General features: G+C 39.9%; 1 protein-coding gene across 4 annotated transcripts in view; it reads right to left on the minus strand.

Annotated features, from left to right (window-relative positions):
- Positions 1 to 23,776, minus strand: part of PARN (poly(A)-specific ribonuclease) — a 167,762-nt gene that overhangs the window by 79,649 nt on the left and 64,337 nt on the right. The window contains exon 22 of one of the 4 annotated variants that reach the window (XM_060031777.1): positions 11,534 to 11,686. The exons of the other annotated variants lie outside the window; for them this stretch is intronic. Coding sequence (XP_059887760.1) covers positions 11,631 to 11,686 — 56 coding nt within the window. The 3' untranslated portion in view covers positions 11,534 to 11,630. Of the gene's footprint in view, positions 1 to 11,533; positions 11,687 to 23,776 lie in introns of those variants that run through there. 4 annotated transcript variants of the gene reach the window in all.

Consider the following 23,776-nt stretch of genomic DNA (forward strand, 5'->3'; position numbering starts at 1 on the left):
TGGGGTATGTGTTGCTCACCCCCTGCAACCTCAGCACCCAGCATATATGCACTAATTTGATAAACTGTTGAGAGCCTTGTGTGTGTCAGGAACTGTTTTAGGCACTGGGGATCTATCATGGACCTCTGATTCTAATAAGGGGAAGCAGACATGAGGAAGTGTACAAACTAAATGAAAAATCAAGCAACCACAGTGTTTTGGAGAACAGTAAGGCAAGAAGTAGGGGGAGGTGTGGAAGAGTTACTTTCAAATGGAGTGGTAAGGCAAAGAAATGTGGGGCAATGATGTGACAGAGGTGAGGTGAGGGAGTGTGAATCACTAAATACCTGGGGAAAGATCATTCCAAGTGGGGGAAGCAGCTTGTGAAAAGGCCTGCAGCAGGAGTATGCCTGGAACGAGCAGGCATATAGTGGGCACTTGATAATGATGTTTTGTATAAATGAGACAGCACAGAAAAGCTACATAAGATCAAGCTGTTAATTATCACAGATGCCAAGGGGAAGCTAAGTTTTCATCATATAACTTCTCTATTGGTAATAAAACACCATGTGGTCCACAGAACAAACGCAGAAAAGCATCTTTACAAACTCCCCAAATCAACACTTACCTGTCCCTCACTGTCTCTTCAAACCAAACTTGCCTTTGTTATTGTGTTGGTCAAATTCTAAAATATATACTTGCTCCTGTCTCTCACAGCTCAGCCATAAGCAACTCATACAAAACTTGAACCTAAGTACTTGGAGATGTTAACTTCCTTTTTAAACCAATGTCCCCAGTACAAACATGAACTGGCTTTAACCCATCTCAGGTAGCAAATTCTATGGTATGTTTCATTGCCGTTAAATCACTAGAACTGACAAGTGAACTCAAATACATATACATGAAAATATTTTATTGCTAACATAATGTTTCTCCAGAGGTTTTAATAGTTAAAAAAAAAAGTCAAAATGAGTAACAGAAAAGGATTGTGCTCAAATCCCATAGGAAGTTATTAAAAAAGAAGCAAAAAAATTATCCCTATGGCCAACGAAAGCATGCCAGAAAGACATGCCTACAAAGGGGATGAAAGCTGTGCCTAATATTTTGAAATGAACTGTAAAAATTTAAGAGAATGATATAATATACGTGAGAACAAAATCAGAACTAGAAATACTCAGAAATGAGGGGACGGTACTCAAGAAAACATTAGAACTCAAGAAAGAATTCAATATGAAAGAAATCATTTTATAAATGCAGACTAAATTAGAAAGAATACAAGAATGAATAGATGCAACATGCCTTAAGAGACACAGACGATGAAAAAGAGGAAAAATTTTAAACCAAAAAGAAACGAAGAGGTTAAAAATGATTAGAAACTAAGTAACAGAAGACAAGCAAAGAAGATTCAAACAGATACAATAGCAGTTCTCATGGACAAAAACAAAAGCAATGAATAGAACAATACTGAAAGTTAAAATTCATGACAGGGCTTCCCTGCTGGCACAGTGGTTAAGAATCCACCTGCCAATGCAGGGGACGTGGGTTCGAGCCCTGGTCTGGGAAGATCCCACATGCTGCGGAGCAACTAAGCCCGTGCGCCACAACTACTGAGCCTGCACTCTAGAGCACGCGAGCCACAACTACGGAGCCCATTAGCCACAGCTACTGAGCCCACGCGCCTAGAGCCCATGCTCCTCAACAAGAGAAGCCACAGCAATGAGAAGCCCATGCACTGCAACAAAGAGTAGCCGCTGCTCGCCACAACTAGAGAAAGCCTGTGTGCAGGCAGCAACGAAGACGCAACGCAGCCAAAAAGAAAAATAAATAAATAAATTTATAAAAATAAATAAGTAAAGGGGCTTCCCTGGTGGCGCAGTGGTTGAGAGACTGCCTGCTGATGCAGGGGACACGGGTTCATGCCCCGGTCCAGGAGGATCCCACATACCGCGGATCGGCCGGGCCCGTGAGCCATGGCCACTGAGCCTGCGTGTCCGGAGCCTGTGCTCCGCAATGGGAGAGGCCACAAATGAGAGGCCCGCATACCGCAAAAAATAAATAAATAAATAAATAAATAAGTAAAATAAATTTCATGACATGACAACTTTGCTGAAGTAACCAAAAAAACAAACAAACAAAAAACAACAAAAGAGGCAATACTGCACACTGAAAGGACACACCACATACCTGGGAAAACTGATTCAAAACAACCAGCCTGAAGACATATCCTAGTAAAGCTAGTAGACTTTAAAGCAAAAAATCTTTGGGACATCCGTTCGAAAAGAGCAAGTCATTTAGAAGGGAAAAAAGTCAGACTGCCTTTGAGAGAAGCACTTCAAGCCAGAAGAAAATGGAATGTCATATGTAAAATACTCAAAGAGGGATTCCCTGGTGGCGCAGTGGTTAAGAATCCACCTGCCAATGCAGATTGAGCACTGGTCTGGGAAGATCCCACATGCCGTGGAGCAACTAAGCCCGTGCGCCACAACTACTGAGCCTGCGTGCCATAAGTACTGAGTCCGCATGCTACAACTACTGAAGCCCGCACGCCTAGAGCCCGTGCTCTAGAGAAACCACCACAATGAGAAGCCTGCGCACCACAACGAAGAGTAGCCCCCGATCACCGCAACTAGAGAAAGCCCACACGCAGCAAAGAAGACCCAACGCAGCCAAAAAAATAAATATATAAATTTATTGATGTATTTATTTTAAAAAAAAGAAAAAAAGAATTCCAGAAGCATTCTTCCCATGACTTCCTAAAACATGTACTAGAGAAAAAGCTTCAGACAACCAAACTGGCTGAAGAAACATCATTATAAGTACTGATAGTGAGCATTAAATATATATTTACCTGTAAGACTAACACTAAATGATGGTTATAAAGGATAGAGTATAGTGCATATGGCTGATGGCTCTGACAATGTAGATATTAAAAGAGAAAACATAAGAATAAGGGAGGCATACAAGAAGAGTAGAATGTGCTGCTCTCTTTATAGTTAGTAATGGCGAGTAAAAGGGTATTTCCTGAAATCAGATGCAGAGGAGAGGGAAGGCAAGGAAAATAAGAGATTATTAGCTAATTTCAATATTGCTCATATTGGCAGGGAACCAATAAATAATGACTAAAAATAGACAAGATTAAAATATTATATGTTAGTTGTGGCAGACTGCAAAATGGCCAAAAATTCTTCCTTCTTTTTATGTACACCTTTCGCAGTGTGACTTTTCTGCTCTTCCCATCAAGAGGTGCAGTGAGTTTACTGCTCCCCTTGAATCTCGGATTGACATGGGACCTGCTTTGGCCAAAGGTGTTTTAACAAGCACAATGCAAACAGAGGGAACTTATGGACAGTGAAAAGGGGCATGGCTAAGGTATTACATAATGGCATTAGAATATGGTAGCCCTAAAAAAAAAAAAAAAAAAAAAAAAGAATATGGTAGCCCTCAGGACAAAAATGTTAAGTTGCTCTTAAAAAAAAAAAAACCCACAAAAGCAATAAGCAAAACTTGAAAAAACATACTAAAGGGGAGAGATAATAAATAAAACAGACATACAGAGAATAACTATCCATATAAAAGACTTTTATACCTACATATATACTATAAAACAATGACAGAACCAAGGCCAAGCATTATCAGTTATATGAATAAATTTAAATGGGCTTAAACTCACCTATTAAAAGAAAAAAATTGATTGGTTAGCAAAGCAAAATCCAACTCTGTGCTGTATTATTGTGGTACTACTGTGATGTTATCTCCCAGATATCTTGGGAAATTAAAAAAGCAAAGTTGAAAACAAAAGTAAATATAGATTACAATTTATCTAAGAAATAGAAGAATATAAATATGTCTACTTACCTGTTTATATTAAGAAAAACAAACAATGGAAGGATAAAACATACTTTTAAAAATAGTTACTTATAAGGGGAGGGAGAGAACAGGGTGGAGGAGACTGGGATAAAAACTAGACTTTTCTGAATACAGTATATCTTGTTTTTTAAATTTGACTTTGGAACCGTGACAATATTTTAAATAATTACAAAATAATTGTATTTTGTAATTGTATTAAAAGAGATCCCTAAGAACTAAAAAGAAAACAAATGAGCCTAAATGTATCCAGCTTGGGGCATAAACTCACAGAGAGGGAACTAATCCAAAAGGCTTTAAAACAGCTATCAAACTGTACGTCCCTCAAGGGCGACAGCCCAAGCCAAACAGAACTGCAAAAGTCTGAACTGTTCTCTATCACACTGATGGTGATTGCACTGGTTGGTTATTCTGAGACTGCTGGGTATATACCATGAGATAAAACAGATGAATAATTATATGATACTCTATTGCCACTCTTCCCAGTATCACTGGGAACCAGGATTCTTGGTATGGGAGAAAGAAGATATATGTAAGACCAAATTAAGTAAAAAAACTTTAGCCCTGATGTTGAGTCAGAAATGCCAGTTTGAACTCACGATGTATTTTTATCTGAAAGAAAGGAAGATGTTTTTCTTAGCTCTGTCTATTGTAAAGGCTCAAAAACAATGACCAACTCAGCACAGTGAGCACTCTGGCACCCTGATTGTGGTCTTGAAATACCATTTTCCATGAAAAGTATCCAGAGCTCCTTAGAGGAGTGTTGACTCCAGGCCTGGGGCAGAGCATGTACCAGATGAACCTGGAACATCTGTCTGTCACAGGGCAGGTCAAAAGGACTTGGCCAACCTCAAGAGGCTCTCACTTGCACAGCTGGGAGAACTGGATCATTAGTAAGGGTTAAAACTGCACCTGGATGAATTGCATTGTAGGTGTTTATGTGCCATTACGTCCATGAGTTCACAGTGATAGCAAACCAAAATAGCTAACCGACTGGTCACAATTGGACAATTCTAGTAAATCAACTCACTTTTTAAAAGAGCAATAAATGAAAGGAAAGAATCAAACACATATTCTGCTTTTCCTATACCAATTGTAAACCACATATAGCAGATAAGTGAGAGTTCCTTTTTATGAATGTATTCCTACAAATAAAGGAAACAGGAATGCCAGAATTACAGTATCGCCTTATTGCAACCTCTAATGAAATAATGGATCTACGTTAATCATTAACAGCTGTCACATCACAAAACGAGAGATACCCGATACCATGGGCTTCCCGATGGATGAACACAATGACACCTATGAAGCGGTCTTGCATCCTGACCAAATCAAATCTTATTTGGATCAAGCCTCTAGATTTAATAAGTAGTTTACAGGAAACAGGAGGACAGGAGAATATATAAGACAACACAAGGGGATACAATCAGTAAAATCAGAGCTGCAAGAAACTCTACAGGACAAATGACCCTGTTTCTTCAACAAATGAGAAAAAGAGAGCTACAGAATAAGAGACATAATAGACATTTCAACAATCACAGCGTGTGGCCCTTCTGTGGATCTTGACTCAAAAGGAAAAAGAAAAACTCACGACACTTGTGAGATAATTAGAAATTTTAACAGTAAGTGAATATTTGACGATGTTACAGATTTATTTTTTTTAAAGCAATAATAGCATTGTGGCTGTGTTTTTTTTAAAAAAGAATCTGTCTTTGAGAGATACACTGAAATAAGAACCAGTGAATATGATATGGTGTCTAGAATATGCTTCAAAATAAAACAAAAAGGGAGAGAGTAGGTATTGGTGGACATGAAATAGGACTGGCTATAATAGTGGCTGAAAGGGGAGTGGGTGAGTACACAGAAGGATTCATTCTATTCTTCCATCTTTCCTGTGTATCTTTAACAGTTTTGGTTTTTTAACCAAACCAACAACTGGACCGCAGGAGCCTCTCACCTCCTCACACCCCTCAGAGAGCCAACGTGAGTTTACCATGGCCCGAGACTCACCATTGTATTCCCCTGTCTGGTGACTATGCCACAATGGGTTACCCTCTGGTTTCCTAGCCTGGCTCCCCAAATGGCTTAATGAAAATAAAAGATTTAACATAAATTCATTTCCACTTCCGTTGCTTTTCCAGCTCTCTCAAGCTGCTATAACAACACACTTTGACAAACCTAAATATCCCCTTTTCTTTTTCATATGGAAAACAAAGTAAAATAGAACATTTGACATGCCATAGACCAAATTCCTCTATTTTTTCCCCCAAACTTCTAATTTATCTCCTCCCCTTCTTCCCGTCCACCCCCACCCCCACTATCCCCTTTGGTAACCATAAATCTTTCTATGTCTGTAAGTCTACTTCTGTTTTGTAAATAAGTTCATTTATATAATTTTTTTAGATTCCACATGTAAGTGATACCGTATTGATATCACTTATATGTCAAATTCCTCTAATTTTTTTTTTCTGGGATAATTAAGATGAGGTCTAAGCATAAGCTAAGACATTTCGACCAGAATTTGGCCCCTTTGGAACTTTCACTCTCATGGAGAGGAGTTCAAACAATAAACAGAGCAAAGATATCCCCAAACTCAAGATTTTGTGGCTGTCCTCTGAAAGTAAACCAGGGTTGCCAAAAAATTCAATGACCCACAGGTCCCATCCCCCCACCCCCAAACATCTGACACGTGGTATAATCTGGACAGAGTCACTCATCAGTAAATGAACATAAGGAACCACACCAATCAGTTCACACCAACAGAGAAATGTGGCTGCTTTCTACTTGGAATATGTGTTAAATAATACAAAAGAGCTAAGTCTGAGGTAAAAGTAGTCCCCCAGGTAAAGACAAGAAAGGCCTAACACCAACATTACAGAAAGATCTTAAGCCACAGACGGGTGGGGGAAGGTGCCAAGCTGGTGCAGAAACGCAGAGCCTCCTCCCACTAGAACTGCAGGGAGCACTCCAGAAAGGAAACCAAGACTTTTTTCCTCTTTTTTTTAATGTACAGCTGAGCTTAAAGGGAAGAAAAAGAAATCCTCAGGTGTCAGAAATGAGCGAGAACTTGAAGCCAGGGGTTAAGAGCAAGAGTGGGCTGGGGCAGCTCCAGGGAGGATGAGACCTGGGCACAGGCCCCAACAGCAAGAAGCCAGAGACTCAGACACGGTTTCAGGCCCGTGTGGGGCAAGAACAGGACTGAGGGCCCTGCACAGAGCTGGGCACATAAAAAAAGACTCACCAACTGGCCTGGAGATGTGGCAACCAAGTCTGTCCCTGCCTAAGGCTGTGGGTGGGAAGAGAAAAGGCTGTAAGAGAAATCACACCTCAAGCCTGCTCCACAAGGGGGTGTTAAGAACAAAGAAGCAAGCATGGTGAATAGCAAAGATAACTTGACCAAATTCACCATCTAAAAGACAGAGATTCTCTGACTGAAGAAAAGCAAGTGTGCACCTATTCGTTATTCACAAAAGACACATCTAAAGCGACGCAGAAAGGCTGAAAGTAAGAGGCTAGCTAGAAAAGATATGAAGCAAATACTAACCAAAAGGGGAAAATTTGGGTCTAATTAAGTTATATCAGACAAAATTGAGTTCAGGGCAACAACAACAACAAACCACTAATTAGAACAATAAATGCCCCAAACCCAAAACCGACAGAATTATAAGCCAACAATTTCAAAACCACAGTAGGAGCTAAAAAAAAACCCCAAAATCCCAATTATAAACTTATAGATCAAGCAAAGGAAAATAATGAGTAAATAAATAAAAGATTAGAATCACATATTTAACAAGCTTGATCTGGACGTATGGAACCCTATACTTCAAGATTGGAAAACTGTACTCTCCTTTCAAACACACTTGGAATATTTATAAAAACTGACCAGGTCACAGAGCAAGACTCAACAAATATCATGGACTATCTTAACCACATTCTCTAACGTGAAGTCATAAAACCAGAAACTCTATGGTGGGGACTGGGGTGCAAAGAAAAATAATCTCCACTTGCTGCCCTTTTCCTCTGAGCACAGAGAATCTACCCTCCCACTAACCCAAACTTAATACTGTATGTGTGTAGAGAGTGAGCTGGCTTAGGAAAAGCTATACATTTCTGGAGAATATGGAATGATTATGCCACTTAGTATCAAAGACAGAGTAGTAGCTAACTGCCTGGCCAAACAGAACCTGCTTGACACTGTATGCCTCCTGGGAGTGATGCAAGGATTAAGGAGATAAAGGACTAAGTCATTCAGGGGAGCCCAGATACAACACGGTAGTTGATTCTAACCTGTGAGCTTTAGTTAAGTTCTCTGTTTTTTAGCCTAAGAAATTGAAAACATTTCATGAGCTGTTGTTTTTCCAAGGCAACTACCTAGTTATGAATTTGTTTGGGTTTGTTTTTCCTCATCAGTAAGTAAGCTCTCAAAGAAGAGCTGGGGCCTGAGGGCAAACCAGTATATTATCATACCCTTGGTCCACCCCTAGCAGTTTAGGTAATCAAGATTCATTACCAGGTACACTTTCCTGTCCAAACATGAATTATGAAGAAAGATCTTGACTCCTAGGGGCAGCTGTTTGCTGCTGCTACTAAACTGCGGCATTAGGAGTATTCGATTTATCAAGGTAAGAAGACAAAGATCAAGCTCTAACATAATCACTTTTCAAAATACTTGCAAACATTTAAAAGGGAAGGGAAGGGGACTTCCCTGGTGGTGCAGTGGTTAAGAATCCGCCTGCCAATGCGGGAGACATGGGTTCAAGCCCTGGTCTGGGAAGATACCACATGTGGCAGAGAAACTAAGCCTGTGTGCCACAACTAATGAGCCTCCGAGCCACAACTACTGAAGCCCACATGCCACAACTACTGAAGCCCGCACACCTACAGCCCGTGCTCTGCAACAAAAGAAGCCACCGCAATGAGAAGCCCACACACCACAACAAAGAGTAGCCCCCACCCCCTGGGGGAAAGCCCGCATGCAGCAATGAAGACCCAACGCAGCCAAAAATAAATAAATTAATTAATTAATTTTTAAAAAGTCATTAAAAAAAAAAAAGGTAAGGGAAGGACTAGACTAGGAGGGATAAAGCTCCCTTTACTCGAATTAGAAATCCAATGAAAATTTAAAGTCTTTAAATGTACCTAAAATACTTTACTGAAAACATTTTATCTCCACTTAAAAATATAATTTTCCAAACAGTATTCCATTAAAGTGTTTATGTAGCAATACGAGTTCTCTAAGGAGTTAACATTAACAAAATATAGCCATCGGTGCCATTCAGATCCTGCCCCATGGTTTTTATGTGTATCTTTCCTCATTCAGATGCATTAAATCTTTGTACCACCAGATATCATAGTAGAATTTTATACATATATATAAAAACTGAAACTCTTATTTGTACATCAAAACGAATCTCTCCTTTAAATATAACCCAACACAGTACAAGTACAGGTAATGGGGAGGAAGGAAGAGCCTTCCTACATTAATTCTCAGTAATTTCATGAGAAAGAAGAGGATAATTTAAACAACAACAGATTTTTTTTTTTTTTATGGTACGCGGGCCTCTCACTGCTGTGGCCTCTCCCGCTGCGGAGCACAGGCTCCGGACGCGCCGGCCCAGTGGCCATGGCTCACGGGCCCAGCCGCTCTGCTGCATGTGGGATCCTCCCGGACCAGGGCACGAACCCGTGTCCCCTGCATCGGCAGGCGGACTCTCAACCACTGCGCCACCAGGGAAGACCAACAACAGATTTTTAAAAACAGTCTATGACACATATTTTCCAGAACAAATACTACTACTACTCCTTAAAAAATATATATATGCTTACACATGGTGGTCTCAAATGAAGTATTTCCTTGTTTCTGCTTGACTGAAGTTATCCAGAATACTTAGAGATAATCTCACTACGGAATTTCAGTTGAAAGATTTCTCAGAAAAACATGTAGATGAAGTTCCTCTGCCACTCTTACTAAATGTGACCCTCTACAGATGAGGAAGTAAAGGCACCAAAGGATAAAGGCTGTTCTCTGCCAAGAAATGAAACAGATGACTCCCGCCCATCTGAAAGATAAGGATGTGTCTGGAAAGTGCAGGAAGCCACGTCTGAAGTTGTCCAAGACCTGTCAGTTTCAGTACTTAATACTGATACAGTCCCATCAACACAGCGGTCACAGAAGGGGATAAGCCCTCTGGGCCAGCAAGGCAGGGCATCCATCGCTCTCAGCCTGACGTAGGGCACACACCCACCCACATGAAAGTCAGAGTGGCCGTGTCTGTGCAACAAGCTCCCAGGCAGGTACGTGAAGGTAGTGATGTACCAGCCATGCGATCTGCTAGGGCACAGCCTGTCCACCACATCTACTGCCGCCTGTCTTCACTGTCACACAGCCATGAAGGTGTCCCCATGCCAAATGACTGGTCAGAGCTGCTCAGTGAATCCAGGGATCTGATTAGCCTAACAGATCTAAAAGTGACATTTTCCTTAACTGTGGGCTCCACTTGGGAAAGACTGGACTATGTGTTACGTGTACAGAGGTGAAAAGAAAGACTGCGTAATGGGACAGCAAGTGCCCTTCAACCAAATCTGCTGCACGTTGCTTTCTCCAAGTACCTGCCAAAGGCATTAAGTGAATCTTCCATAGCTTTTTACTCTTCTCCCATCCCAGGGCCCTTCTCTTCTAAAGGGACCAATATGCAAGTTAAATTCTGCTGAAATGAAGAGGCTGCCAAGGTGAACCACACATCCTGGGTTTTCTCAAACCTCACCACACAACAGAAAAGGTAAGATGGAAATCTACAACAAGAGGATTCATCTGCAGAAATATGGTATCAAGAAAAAGAAGAAATAAAGACAAATCACCTTCAACGAAAGTCAAATTCAACAGCTGTAGGAATTATAGGCACAGATGTTCAACATACAACCAAATTTAACCACCCTCGATCCTTTAGCCATACAACTGTAATAAGAACAAATGCCCAAAGTCACGATAAACTGAGGAGACGGCCCCTGGTTCTCATCTCACCAAATGAAGCTCCTTGGTCTCCATCCACCTAATTATCCAGCACTTGGAGAAGCCCACCGCCCCTGTGCCAGTTACTGCCCGGGCTGCCCGCTGGGCCACGCAAGGCTGGGCGCCCTGCAGCAGCCCGTTTCTGCAGCAGTGTTCCTATCGGGCAGGAGCCAGGACTCTCTCGCAGCTCTCCCTGAAAAACAAATAACAAGTAGGCAGCCCAGAATCCTTTTGCCTAAGAGCACTGGGTGGAACACCGCGGAGGAGACATGAAGGCAGAAAGGAACAGTCTCAGTATTCGCGCTCCTTACGATGCTTTATCAAGTATCCTCCAACACTGAACCACTGCTCCCCAGGGGAGATTAGAGCTAGGTTCCTGCGAGCCTTCGGCCACAGCACTTTCTTAAACCAATCAACACACACTCTTGTTTTACGGGTACTTCTGTTTAAAGATACCTTATTTAACATACGTTGCTGACTCACTACTACTGAACTCAGCAACAACGGACTGTAACTCATGCCTGAATGCGGCTTCTCTAACGCATTTTCTCCGTAAGGCACATCAGTCTTCTCATGCTGGGGAACAGAGACAGCACTTTGGCCCCATGACTGGGGGGAGGGGGCATTTCAAATGGCAAAAATAGCCAACAGAAAGCACAAAAATGTGAAAAAAGTGGCAATAAATAGACTGTGAAAAGGACCCTTGTTTACAGTACGAGCTGCAATGAGAAGCATCGCCTTGTTCAACCTCAACTGGGGACCGCGTGCGTTGGGAGACTCACATTTCCACCGCTCTGCGCATGTCCAGGAACGACCACAAAAGCTCCGTGAGTGCTGATTTTGAGGTTACGAAAAAATTTTAATGAGTAGGTGAATTCACAAACACAGAATCTGTGCGTAATGAGGACTGACTGTACTTTTAAGACCATGTCCAAACCAACCTCCCAAACTGACTCGGAATAAATCCGTAGCCCGACCTTACAGCAAATCTTACAAACTCCTGTGTCTGTGGAGTCCTGGTATTACATGCAAACCTACTCGAAAGCTGACCTCTGTAACAGAAAGAGGCTCCAGGAACTAGTGAAGTCGGGACCCCGAGGAGACTCCGAGGGAGACCCCTAACTGCAACTGACAAACGATGAATTAGAACAGCAACGCAGGAAGCCACGGGAAAGCAAAGGACAGACAACTAAAAATCATTTTGGCAGCAGTTTTGGTCTTGTGTTGAAAAGGTGCAGGTGAGAGAAGACTTTAACTGGAGGGCACTTCTATCTGAGGGACACATCATTCTACGAGGTTTACACCACAGTTTCCACGATGCGGCAATGCACGCTTTTTATAAAATCAATTCGGTAATGCTATTTTAATGTCTGGATTTCTGAATGGGGATGGGATAGGGCAAGAAGTGCACGTTAAATAAGCAGCTAGTGCCAGGCATTGTGTGAGAACATTACCTTTATTACCTCCATCAATTCTTCCCAGCCCTGAAAAGTGCATTTTCTCATCTTGATTTTACAGCTGAAGGCTCAGAGAAGTTAAGTCAAGCACCCAAGATCACACACCCAATTTTACTCCAAGTCCATCATACCATCCGGGCTTCTTCCAAACAGCTAAAATAAGTTGAGACGTTGCTTGGGTAATTCAATTAATTGAGCATAGTATTTCTGGTAAACTTTAATTCATGAGTTTTCCTCTAGGTACTCAGATCTTTTACAAAAAGAAAAGAGGAAACAATATTTTCTCTCTATTCATAAATCTTCAAACCAAATCATGGAAGACTACACACAGATCAAATAGCAAATAACAGAGGTCTTCATCCTGACTCCTACAAGAGTGTCACTTTACCCTGAGTGCAAAGGTGGCCCTGAGCAAGCACCTAACGGAGACCCTCGTGGTAGGTTTCTCTAGGCTCCAGACTCTGAAGGTTTTTGATCCCGCAAATGTTGCCTAACTGCTGCCGTACTGCATGAGGTTTACACTGTGGAAAGGGCATGCTCTAAGTGTCCACATTACTTAGCATGAATAAGCATTTTAGATGACAAGTTTTACTAGAAGAGGGAAAGGTGGATTCGTTGCCAGTACGACAGCACCATCTTCTGGTCAGTGAAATGGAATGAAGACAGAGAAAGTCCCACCTGGACTTAAAAAGCACTTCAACAGTTTAGTAACACAGAAGAGGGGCAAGCTAGAAAATTCAGTGTCTGCAAAATCCAAATAATGTCGGTAGTAAACAAACAGCCTCACAAACCAATCACAGAACAGAAAAAACTTTAACTGTAGGTCATTACTGGTTGCCATTCTACTTCTGGAAACACGGCCAGCCTCTCAGCTCTCCCACACTGCAGAACCCATCATCCTTATGAAAGAAATTCCTTACCATGTCATCACTCACACTCACACCCACACACCTCTGGGTGCACCAAAAGGCTCTCTGCAGCTCACACACAAAGTTGAAATTTGATGAGGCAGCGATCAAGGCCCTCAGAATCTCATCCTTTCCAACCATGTCTCCCACTAGTACCAGCTGGCAGTTAGGGAGCATCATCCTCTCTTATGCATTCTAACAAGTTGTTGGAAAGATGCAGGAACTGATGACAACATAGCATCATCTTTATGTTCCCCCAAAGCATAAGACCCCTTAGTAGATTGTGTTGGAGATGGATTTGGGCCTGAGGTCCACACAGGGCTTCCTACCATAGCCAATACCACCCCTACAGAAATCCAGACCAGGAGACCCCATCAGTGAAAAGACCTGATAGTTGCAAGAAGCCTCTAAGATCTAAACTATTTCCTAATCTCAAGATTAGGAAGAGACCCCAGACGCTGATTTTCTAGGCCTGCCTTCTTCAATGCAGTGACCCCACCACTGGTCAAAAAGACCCTTGGGTGCCAACCTCTTCCTAATTTCACCCATCAGATACGCCACTGGCCTCCTTCCATGAGGAGGAGCAAGCAGGGGGGATGGAGGGGGGTCAGACACTTTAGCCACAATGTTCCTCTCTGGGTGAGAAGTGTGGATGTCTCCTCCCGGTCCACGGAGATATAAGAATGGAGGAATGAGCACTCCTGCCAGATGCTGTCCACACGAATCCCCAGCCCACACTGGTCTAGAGACAGGAAGCACCTAGGATGGAGATCTTTGTCAGAGTCACCTTTACTTCCTCCCTACTGCTAACACCTGCCACAGTGCTCTGCACAAATGGAAGAGAAGACTCTCCATTACATAAAAACTTTACCTGTCTCCTAAACCATCTGAATTCAAACTTTTTTGACCATGAGCTACAATGATACATTTTTATTACAACCCAGTACACATACATGTATTCCTGCATGTACAGATTTATACCTGGAAAAAAACTTAACATTAAAAAAAGCAAACCTAAGCTCTCAACACAAGGGTTTGTAAAAAAAAAAAAAAAAAAAAGACAAGGAAAAAAAAAAGCAAACCTATCTTTATTAGATGGGACTCACTCCGACATTTTCTAACTTTTTCCTTTTATAAAAAAGCTGGTCACACTCACTAAAATGATTTCACAGCCCAGTGAGAGGGTGAGCCAGCCTGACAAATTGTGTCATAAACATCCTCTTTCCTGCCCACATCGGCTCTGCCTGAACGATCATCTTTCTTCTCTGCTAACTCAGAATCAGCCTTCTCTCAAGGACCCCATCAAGGCCTCTTCTCAAAGTCTTCCCCAACTCTTCCCAGCACTGTCCCAAATACCAAGGATGTAAAATAATGACTAAGAGGCAGTCCCCACTTCAAGAAGTCAAGTCTCCTGGATGGGACAATTGAACACTATACGATAAGCCCTACGTAAGCCATCTTCCCTTCCTCTGAACACAAGACACTTGCCATCTGTATGCACTGATTCATTCATTCATTCAATTATTCTCTCCCACCTTGACTTGCTCCAGTATCATTTGTGTAAACAACATTTACATGTTTGTCCAAAGATGAATCCGTCAAGTAGGATTTCTTTTCTTGCAATCGTATTTGTCGAGGGCTAATTTTCGTGAACTCTAAATTAGGAACTGAAGTGCACTGTCACCGATTCTTGGAAGCCAATGGCCCATTTATTATTCTGCATAGCATTTATAAATGTGGCAGATAAATTCAATTTGGCCTCAGTCTCTAAGAGAAGGCTCTGAACTAGAGTAAATACAAAAAACACCAACCTCCTAGACACTTAAAAATAAATAGAACCTGCTCGAATATATCCATCAATTTTTGACCCTGTGCTACAATGCCACCAACAGACGTGGAAGAGTGCCATCAGGGATGCCACCTCTGACAGCAATCAGGCTTTACAAGAACAGCTCAAGTTGACAAACTAAGCACTCCATACCTGGAAATTCTTTTGAAAGCCTCAGACTTAAAAGAAAACCAGTGAGATGCAATATATTATTTTGAAACTTGAATTAAAAGACTACCCCAAATCAACATTACAGAAGTCTTGTACAAGGGATAAGATGCAAACTCCTAATTTTAACACATACATTTCATGTTTCCACCTTCTAACTTCCTCTCCAGCCACTCCACCACATGTACCCCCTGTTCCAATCAAGCCAAAGGATGTGCTGGTCCCACTCTTTACCAGAGCTTTCTCAGGCTTCTTCTACTAGGCTAACTCCAACTCATTATTAGGATCAGCACAGGCACCACCTCCTCCAGGAAGCCTTCCTTGTTAACCCTCTTCTGTGTCTCCATGTCAGTCTGAACTGGTTCTCCCTCTCTGAGCAGTGTACCTTATCACAGCCCCCAGCATGTACTGATGCACTAGTTGTCTAGATACCTGTCTGCCTCACTAGACCATGAATTCCTTGAGTGCAGAAATGCTTATTATTTCATCTCTATTCCCCATCTAAATTCAGTCCCTTGGTTCTTCAACAGTAGACAGGCAAATATTTATGCAAAGATTAACACTGCAGCTTTCAAATGAAACCCCCCCCCCCTTTTTTTTTTCGGTTGCGCCACTAGGCTTACAGCATCTTAGTTCCCCGACCAGGGATTGAACTTATGTCCCCTGCAGTGGAAGCGTGGAGTCCTAACCACTGGACCACCAGGGAATTCCCAGAAACACATCTTTTTAAAAAAACTTGCGAAATACCTCATAATTATTCTCTTCTCTATTGTTACTGTAAAGAACACTGAACATAAAAATACAAGGTATCTAGCAATACACATTGATAAATTAATAAGGCTTACATCCATCTGAACCTATAATTACAAAAATGCACACCTAAATGTGACCCTGCTCACACTATAACACAATTCATATTTGCGGAAACAACAATTACTAAAATCAGTAGATGTCCTATAAGTAGCTCATACTTTTTTGCTAAATAATACGCTATTAAAATTTATTTCCTTTTCCTTTAAATTATCTATATAATACCAATAAAGGATTTATGAGAAAAAAAGTCTCAGTTTCAAAGTTTTATTTTCATGTGTTGGTGTCTTTTCTATGTTCTTTTTCCCAATACCGTAGCAGTTTGCTCCTCTGCCTTTGAAGCAATTAGAAAACAAATCTCTATGATGTTCCCCACGTTACTCCAATTCACATTAAGAAAGAACAAAAGACATTCCTACTAGTTGGACAGTGTAATATAAAGCCTTATTACTAAACAGTTATTTTAATCCATGCTTGCTTTTTATAATCATGAAACCTGAAAAACACTCTTAAATATCTAGATATGTTGACATGAGGTGTAGAAGTTAAGGTAAAACCCTGGTCTGAAGTGCTAGAGTAACCACCACTCTAACACTTCAGTGGTCTAGCATTTTCTGGCATTTTCGCTCAACATGATGAAGTGACATTTACCCTGCTACTAAAGTGATGTTTGGGCTTCTTTCCAGGATGAACAAGAAAAGACAGGTTGCAAAAATACTCAACAGTGGAAATATTATCAACAAACATCACAAATCAAAAATGTTTCATATCCACCTTCCCAGAATAGCAGATTTAAACCAAAAAGTTGAAGGAAAATCCAGAGAAACTAATTCCATAAATTTCATGATTAGAAAAAAGATAACCATAAAATAACTACAGTCAACAATATGCTAGACGTCTAAGCATTTCAGAAGCAGGACGTTTCCTTTTGCTGTGCCCCCACACATATAAAAAAGAAAGTACTACGACATTATTCTTAAACTTAAATATTTTAGTACATAGGTAATATCTGTCCTAAAGAAAAACAGAAGATAGAAAAAAAAACACACGAAAGTAAAATTTTCCTATAATTTCACCACCCCAAGAGATTCGCTGGTAACATTTTTTGTAACAAAATAATATCCTGAAACAGCCACTGAAGTGGTCCAAAATCATTTCACTTATAGTATTTCAAATTTGCTAATACCAAATTTATTTCCTTTCTTTAAAATAGTAAGGTTGTAGACAATAGGGATCATGTCTGAGAAAACAATGCTAACATGTAAAGACTAACACAGCTAGCCTATTTAATCAACCAGTTCATTATTTCTGGTGACAAAACAACAACAAACAGCATTTGAAGCCTCAAGAATAAGAATCAGAGACACAGGGTCTGTGTTGAATTCTCAAACTTAGTCTCTCAGTGGCCTAAGAGCAAGCAGGCTGATTAATCTCATTGCTTCAAATTTCCTAAAACCACCAGCATCCTAAAATACTTCCCGAGAGCTGACTATGGCTGTGGTACTAAATCAGGCACAATGGAACCTGCTTTCTAACTTATTCTGCATAATCTTGAAAAGTATGTATGATAAAAACAACAAGAACAATGAAACATACAACTACATTCAAAGATGCACAAAATTTTCTGAGTAAATGAAAAGATACATATTCCTGGTCATAAAGACTGAATTTTTAAGACTGAATATTTCTAAATAAAGATGTCAATGGAATTAATTTGTTAAAATAGCAGTGAAAAATCCCAGTGGGCTTTTTGAGTGACCCTGACAGAATGAGTCTAACACTCAATACAAAGAATAAATAAAAGCTTATTTTGAAATAGGAGTCAAGAGTCCTAAAACTGTTTAAATTAAGTGTCCAGCAAAGAACTGGTTAAATAAACGATGATACCTTCATATGATGAAATGTTATTCAACTAAACACAAAAAAAGAACTTATTACATAGACATGAAGCACTGGTAAGTTAAAAGAACACACAGTAAAACAATATGCAAAGAATAAAATATTATAAGGTAAAATATATACTTAAATATAATATACACAGTTGAAAAGTAAATCTCAAATACTATTGCAATTATCTTTGCAATAGTATTTGAGAAGAGAAGAGGCACTACACAAATTTTTAATTTTTTGGTACTTTAAAATTTTTCCATTAACAAAAATTACCAATATTTAATAAAAAAGAGGTACAAATGAGTTGTTTCCGTTTTTTTTTAAGATCATTATGGACCCAATGATTTCATGTTTTCAGAATTTATTTTAATAAAATAATCAGAGATATAAAGAAAGACAAAGATGCTCATTAAAGAATTAACTTAAGGACTTCCCTGGTGGTGCAGTGGTTAAGAATCCGCCTGCCAATGCAGGGGACAGGGGTTCGAGCCCTGGCCCGGGAAGATCCCACATGCCGCGGAGCAACTAAGCCCACCTGCCACAACTACTGAGCCTGTGCTATGGAGCCCGCTCGCCACAACTACTGAAGCCCACATGCCTAGAGCATGTGCTCTGCAACAAGAGAAGCCACCATAAAGAGAAGCCAATGCACCACAATGAAGAGTAGCCCCCGCTCGCCCCAACTAGAGAAAGCCTGCACACAGCAACGAAGACCCAATGCAGCCATAAATAAATTAATTAATTAATTTAAAAAAAAGAATTAATTTAAAATAGTAAAAATTTGGATATAACTTAAACATCCAAAAGGGATATAGTTAAATAAGTTACATGTACCTATACAATGAAATACAATGCATCCATTAAAAGGAAACTCTTCGGGCTTCCCTGGTGGCGCAGTGGTTGAGAGTCCGCCTGCCGATGCAGGGGACACGGGTTCGTGCCCCGGTCCGGGAAGAACCCACATGCCGCAGAGCGGCTAGGCCCGTGAGCCATGGCCGCTGAGCCTGCGCTCCGCAACGGGAGAGGCCACAACAGTGAGAGGCCCGCGCACCGCAAAAAAAAAAAAAAAAAAGTAAACTCTTATAGAAAAATGTGTAATGGCATGGAAAATGCTTGTGACATAATGTTAACTAAAAAAGCAGATCCAAAAATGCATTTAAAGTCAGGTCTCAAGTAGTATTAAAAATGTTATGAAAACACTATCTAGACAGAGTAAAACAAATGACAGGAAACACTAACCAAAATATTGTTAGTATTCATATCTACATGGAGAGACCATGGTTGAATTGTTTTCTTCTTTGTAATTTCAAATATTTCTCACATTTTCAAAAGTGAGTTTGATTTACTTCTAAAACTGGAGGCGGGAGACCACCACAAAAGTAATTTTTAAACAAATGACATTATAACTAAATTTGATAGGTTTCCTGAATACTCTGACAAAGCAAATGTTCTTAGATCCAGATAACATGGCCCCTAAAACACAAAACACAAAAAATCAAACCCAATCCTTCGGACAATAAGCAATTTAACAGAATATGAAGATTCAGCCTCTGAAGCACAAACACTGCATTTTTCCCGGTTACATTCAAACTGCCACAGGACTCTTCCTCATTGATGCTTTACTGCTGGCAATTATATTAAGAACCCGGGAAGCCTTATCTGGCAGTCAGGAAGCTTTCTGCCCTATTCTCACACCAGCTGATGCCTTAATTAGGAAGAGTCCAAGTTACTGCCACGCTCTTAAATAAATCTGCCTGATACAGATTTCATAGCAGAGATGCATAAAGCTGCTAATTCTCATGATTAAACACATAAGGGAATTAGTAAAACAAGAAGGTTCTTAATAAATATTATTAAAAATTTCCACAGTGCCTTTCGTGGATTAAGCGATTTAGAGAGGGAAAGAAGAGTCAGTTGCTCTTACAAGGTTTCAAATAAGATATCTACACAAAACATAGAGACATGCATGCTTCTTACTAATAACGATTTTCCTTTACCAAACTAAAGTACTCCATAAGCCAATACTATAAAAAAAAATCTTGTCTATATAAAAACAAATATATTGTTTCCAGGTTTCAGTACTTATAGAATAAAAATCATGTAGCATTTTAACCCACAAGTTAAGTCACCCATCGCCTCTCTCCAAAACAAGCTTTTTATTTTAAAGTCATGTCATAGTTGAACTCATTTATTTATTGCTATAAATTTATAATTCAATATAATTGTTGTAAGCCAACTCTAATACAGTTTAAGATTAGGAAAATTAACATGCAAGAAAAAACATCATTTGTTTTCTGGTTCTTTCTTGACTGTTTTGTGCATTTCCTCTTCGACAAGAATAAACATACAGTAACACACTAGCCAACTATGAAAAGTAGCACAGATGGAAGCAAAACACCAAATACTTTGTCAGGATATTGTCCCTCAGTATATATGTGTATTTGAAAGGAACTGAACTTAAGTCACTTTTAATTGGTTAAAGGAGGTAAGTAGCAGGTTCTTAATGCATTAACATTAGATTTTCTTAAAATGTTATTAAACAGAGAAAGAGGTAGTACAGCATGGTATAATATGGCAGGAAGTTTTGTGTCAAATGTAGATGCTATTAGGGTAACAATTAAAAAGCAAAGGTAAGGCATTCCACCTCCTAACAAACTGACCTTTCCACTGATGACAACATAAGCTCTGGAAAAAAATGCTAAAAACAAGTATCAAAAGGCTCTGGAACAGAAGCAGAAACAGGGAGATTTTGGAGGGGAGTCAAAACTTGGAGGAAGCAAACTGCCACAGGGTGAATTTCCTGGGTTTTTTTTTTTGGATGTGACTCTGCCTTAAAGGGAATCTGTAGTAAAAAGGGCAAAGAGCAACTAAAACTCTGATAGAAAAATCCCATGTCTTTCTGGTAGGAGGAGTCAGGGGAAGACACAAGGGGCAACCAGTGGCAACACAGAATGAGGAAGGAATCCTCGAAGAGAGGAAACCAGAGAATGGGAACTCCAAATGTGGTGTAAAGATAGCTCACGTCCCCGGCTGACCCTTAACCATGCATGTGGCAGACTGAAAGCAGTCTGAGCTAAGATCTGAGCCACTTCCCACAAGCATGAAGGGGTTTGTAGTTTTAGCTAATTGCCCGCTAAAACTAAAACGAAAACATCAACACTCTTCTGAGGAATATAAGTGAATCCAGAGTCCACAAAAGAACATTCAAAATGTCCAGGAAACAATCCCAAATTACTGAACATATGAAGAGCCAGGAAAATGTGGTCCATTCTCAAAAGAAAGGTAATCAATAGGTACCAACACCTAGGTGACACAGATGTTGGAATTATTAGACAAAGACTTTAAAAGAGCTATTCTGAATATGTTCATTGAGGTAAAGGAATATAGGCTCAAAATAAAAGAAAGATAGGAAATCTCAACAAGAAACAGAAAAGGTTAAAATAAACTGGATGGAAATACAGAACTGAAAAATACAATATATGAAATTAAAAATTCACTGGATGGACTTAATAGCAGAATAATGATGACTGAGGGAAGAGTCAGTGCCCTGTAGATAAGCAGAAATTATCCAATCTGAAGAAGAGGAAAAAAAAAGAAGGTAGAAAAAAATGAAAAGAGCATCAAGAAACACAGGAACAATAGCAAAATGTCTCCCACATATAGGTAGTTGAAATCCCAAACAGAGAGGCAAGAGAATACAGAACAGGAAAAAAATATTTGAATAATGTCTAAAAACTTCCCAAATCTGGTAAAAGACATAAATCTATACATTCAAGAAGCTCAGTCAACCCCAACAGGATAATTACAAAGAAAGCCATGCCAAAGTACATCATATTCAAACTGCTAAAAAATCAATGGTAAAGAGAACATCTTTAAAGTACCCAGAGAAAAATAACCCGTTACATAGAGGGCAACAATGATTCAAATGACTGTAGCCTTGTCATCAGAAACCACGGAGGCCAGAAGACAATGGAACATCTTTAAAATGCTGAAAGAAAAGCCCAGAATTCTATATCCAGCTAAAATATTCTACATGAATGAAGGCAAAATAAAGACATTTTCAGATAAAGAAAAACTAAGAGAATCTGTTGCCACCTCACCAGCACTGTAAGAAATACTGAAGGAAGTTCTTCAGGCGATACCCTGAAGAAATTTGGATCTTCAGGAATGAATGAAGACATCTGAAATGGTAAATATCTGGGTAAATTTTTAAAATTATCCTTTTAATTTTTTAAATATTTATTTATTTATTTAGCTGTGCCGGGTCTTAGCTGTGGCATGCGGGATCTTTAGTTGCAGCATGAGGGATCTAGTTCCCCGACCAGGGGTTGAACCAAGGCCCCCTGCACTGGGAGTACAGAGTCTTAGCCACTGGACCACCAGGGAAGTCCCCCCTTTTAATTTCTTAAAATATGTATGACTGCTTAAAGCAAAACTATAACACCACTTTGTGGGATTTATAATCAAAGCACGTGTAATACATGTGCCAATTACAGCCTGGAAGACAATAGGAATTGGAGTAAATGTACCTATATGGATGTAAGGTTTCTACCTTCTATGTGAGAATATGAACTCTAAGTGGACTGTGAAAAGTTATGGATATATATTGAAATTTCTAAAGCAACCACTAAAAAATAATGCATATAGGCATAGAACTAAAAAACCAATACAGAAATTAAAATGGAATTCTTTTTAAAAATTTCAAATAATCCAAAAGAAGACAGGAAAGGGGGAAACAAAGGAACAAAAAACAGAGGGACTAAACAAAAAACGAACTTTAAAATGACAAGCCTAACCATATAAATAATTACATTAAATGTCAGTGGACTAAATACTCCAATAAAAAGCCAGAGTTATCAGAATGGATTAATAAAAAGGAATACCCAACTATATGCTGTCCACAAGAGACTATTTTATATATACACAGATGGGTTGATAGTAAATGGCAGAAAAAGGATATGCCAGCCAAACATTAAAAACACAAGAAGGACAGACTGACTATATTAATATCAGGTTAGACTTAGAAATAATAGTAATACAAAAGATAAAGAAGGACATTTCATAATGATAGAGTCAATTTACCAGAAAGACAAAACAATCATAAATGTGCACACACCCAATAACACAGCCTCAAAATACATGACAGGAAAAATAACAAAATTAAAGGGGGAAACAGACAATTCCACAATCATAGGAGATTTTAACACCCTCTCTCAAAAACTGGCAGAACTGCTAAATAAAACATCAGTAAAGACACAATATCTGAACAACAGTGATATTTATATCGATAGATCAAACGTTATACTGCAGAATTCACATTCTTTACAAGTGTACATAGTACATTCAGCAAGATAGGTCATATCTTATGGGCCATAAGCAAATTTCAGTACATTTAAAAGGACTGATATCGGGCTTCCCTGGTGGCACAGTGGTTGAGAGTCCACCTGCCAATGCAGGGGACACGGGTTCATGCCCCGGTCCGGGAAGATCCCGGCTAGGCCCGTGAGCCATGGCCGCTGAGCCTGCGCGTCCGGAGCCTGTGCTCCACAACGGGAGAGGCCTGCGTACTGGAAAAAAAAAAAAAGAAAAACGTATCTAACTTAATGATAATGAAAGCAACGTATAATTGATGGAATGCACCTGCAACAGTGCTTACAGGAGAATTTATAGCTTTAAATGCTTGTATTAGAAACAAAAAGAGGTCAAAATCAATGACTGGGAGAGAGTCTTAGCTACACACACACTGTTAGCTGGGCTTGAGGCCTTGTGCCCTCACACAGGAGAATGGAGATCCGGCCGAAAGTGAAAACTGAGGCAGACTGTGAACTGCTTGAAGGTTGGATGCTGAATGTTCCTCAACCTC

This window comes from Delphinus delphis, chromosome 15, assembly GCF_949987515.2.
Source record: "Delphinus delphis chromosome 15, mDelDel1.2, whole genome shotgun sequence".
Taxonomy (NCBI): Eukaryota; Metazoa; Chordata; class Mammalia; order Artiodactyla; family Delphinidae; genus Delphinus; species Delphinus delphis.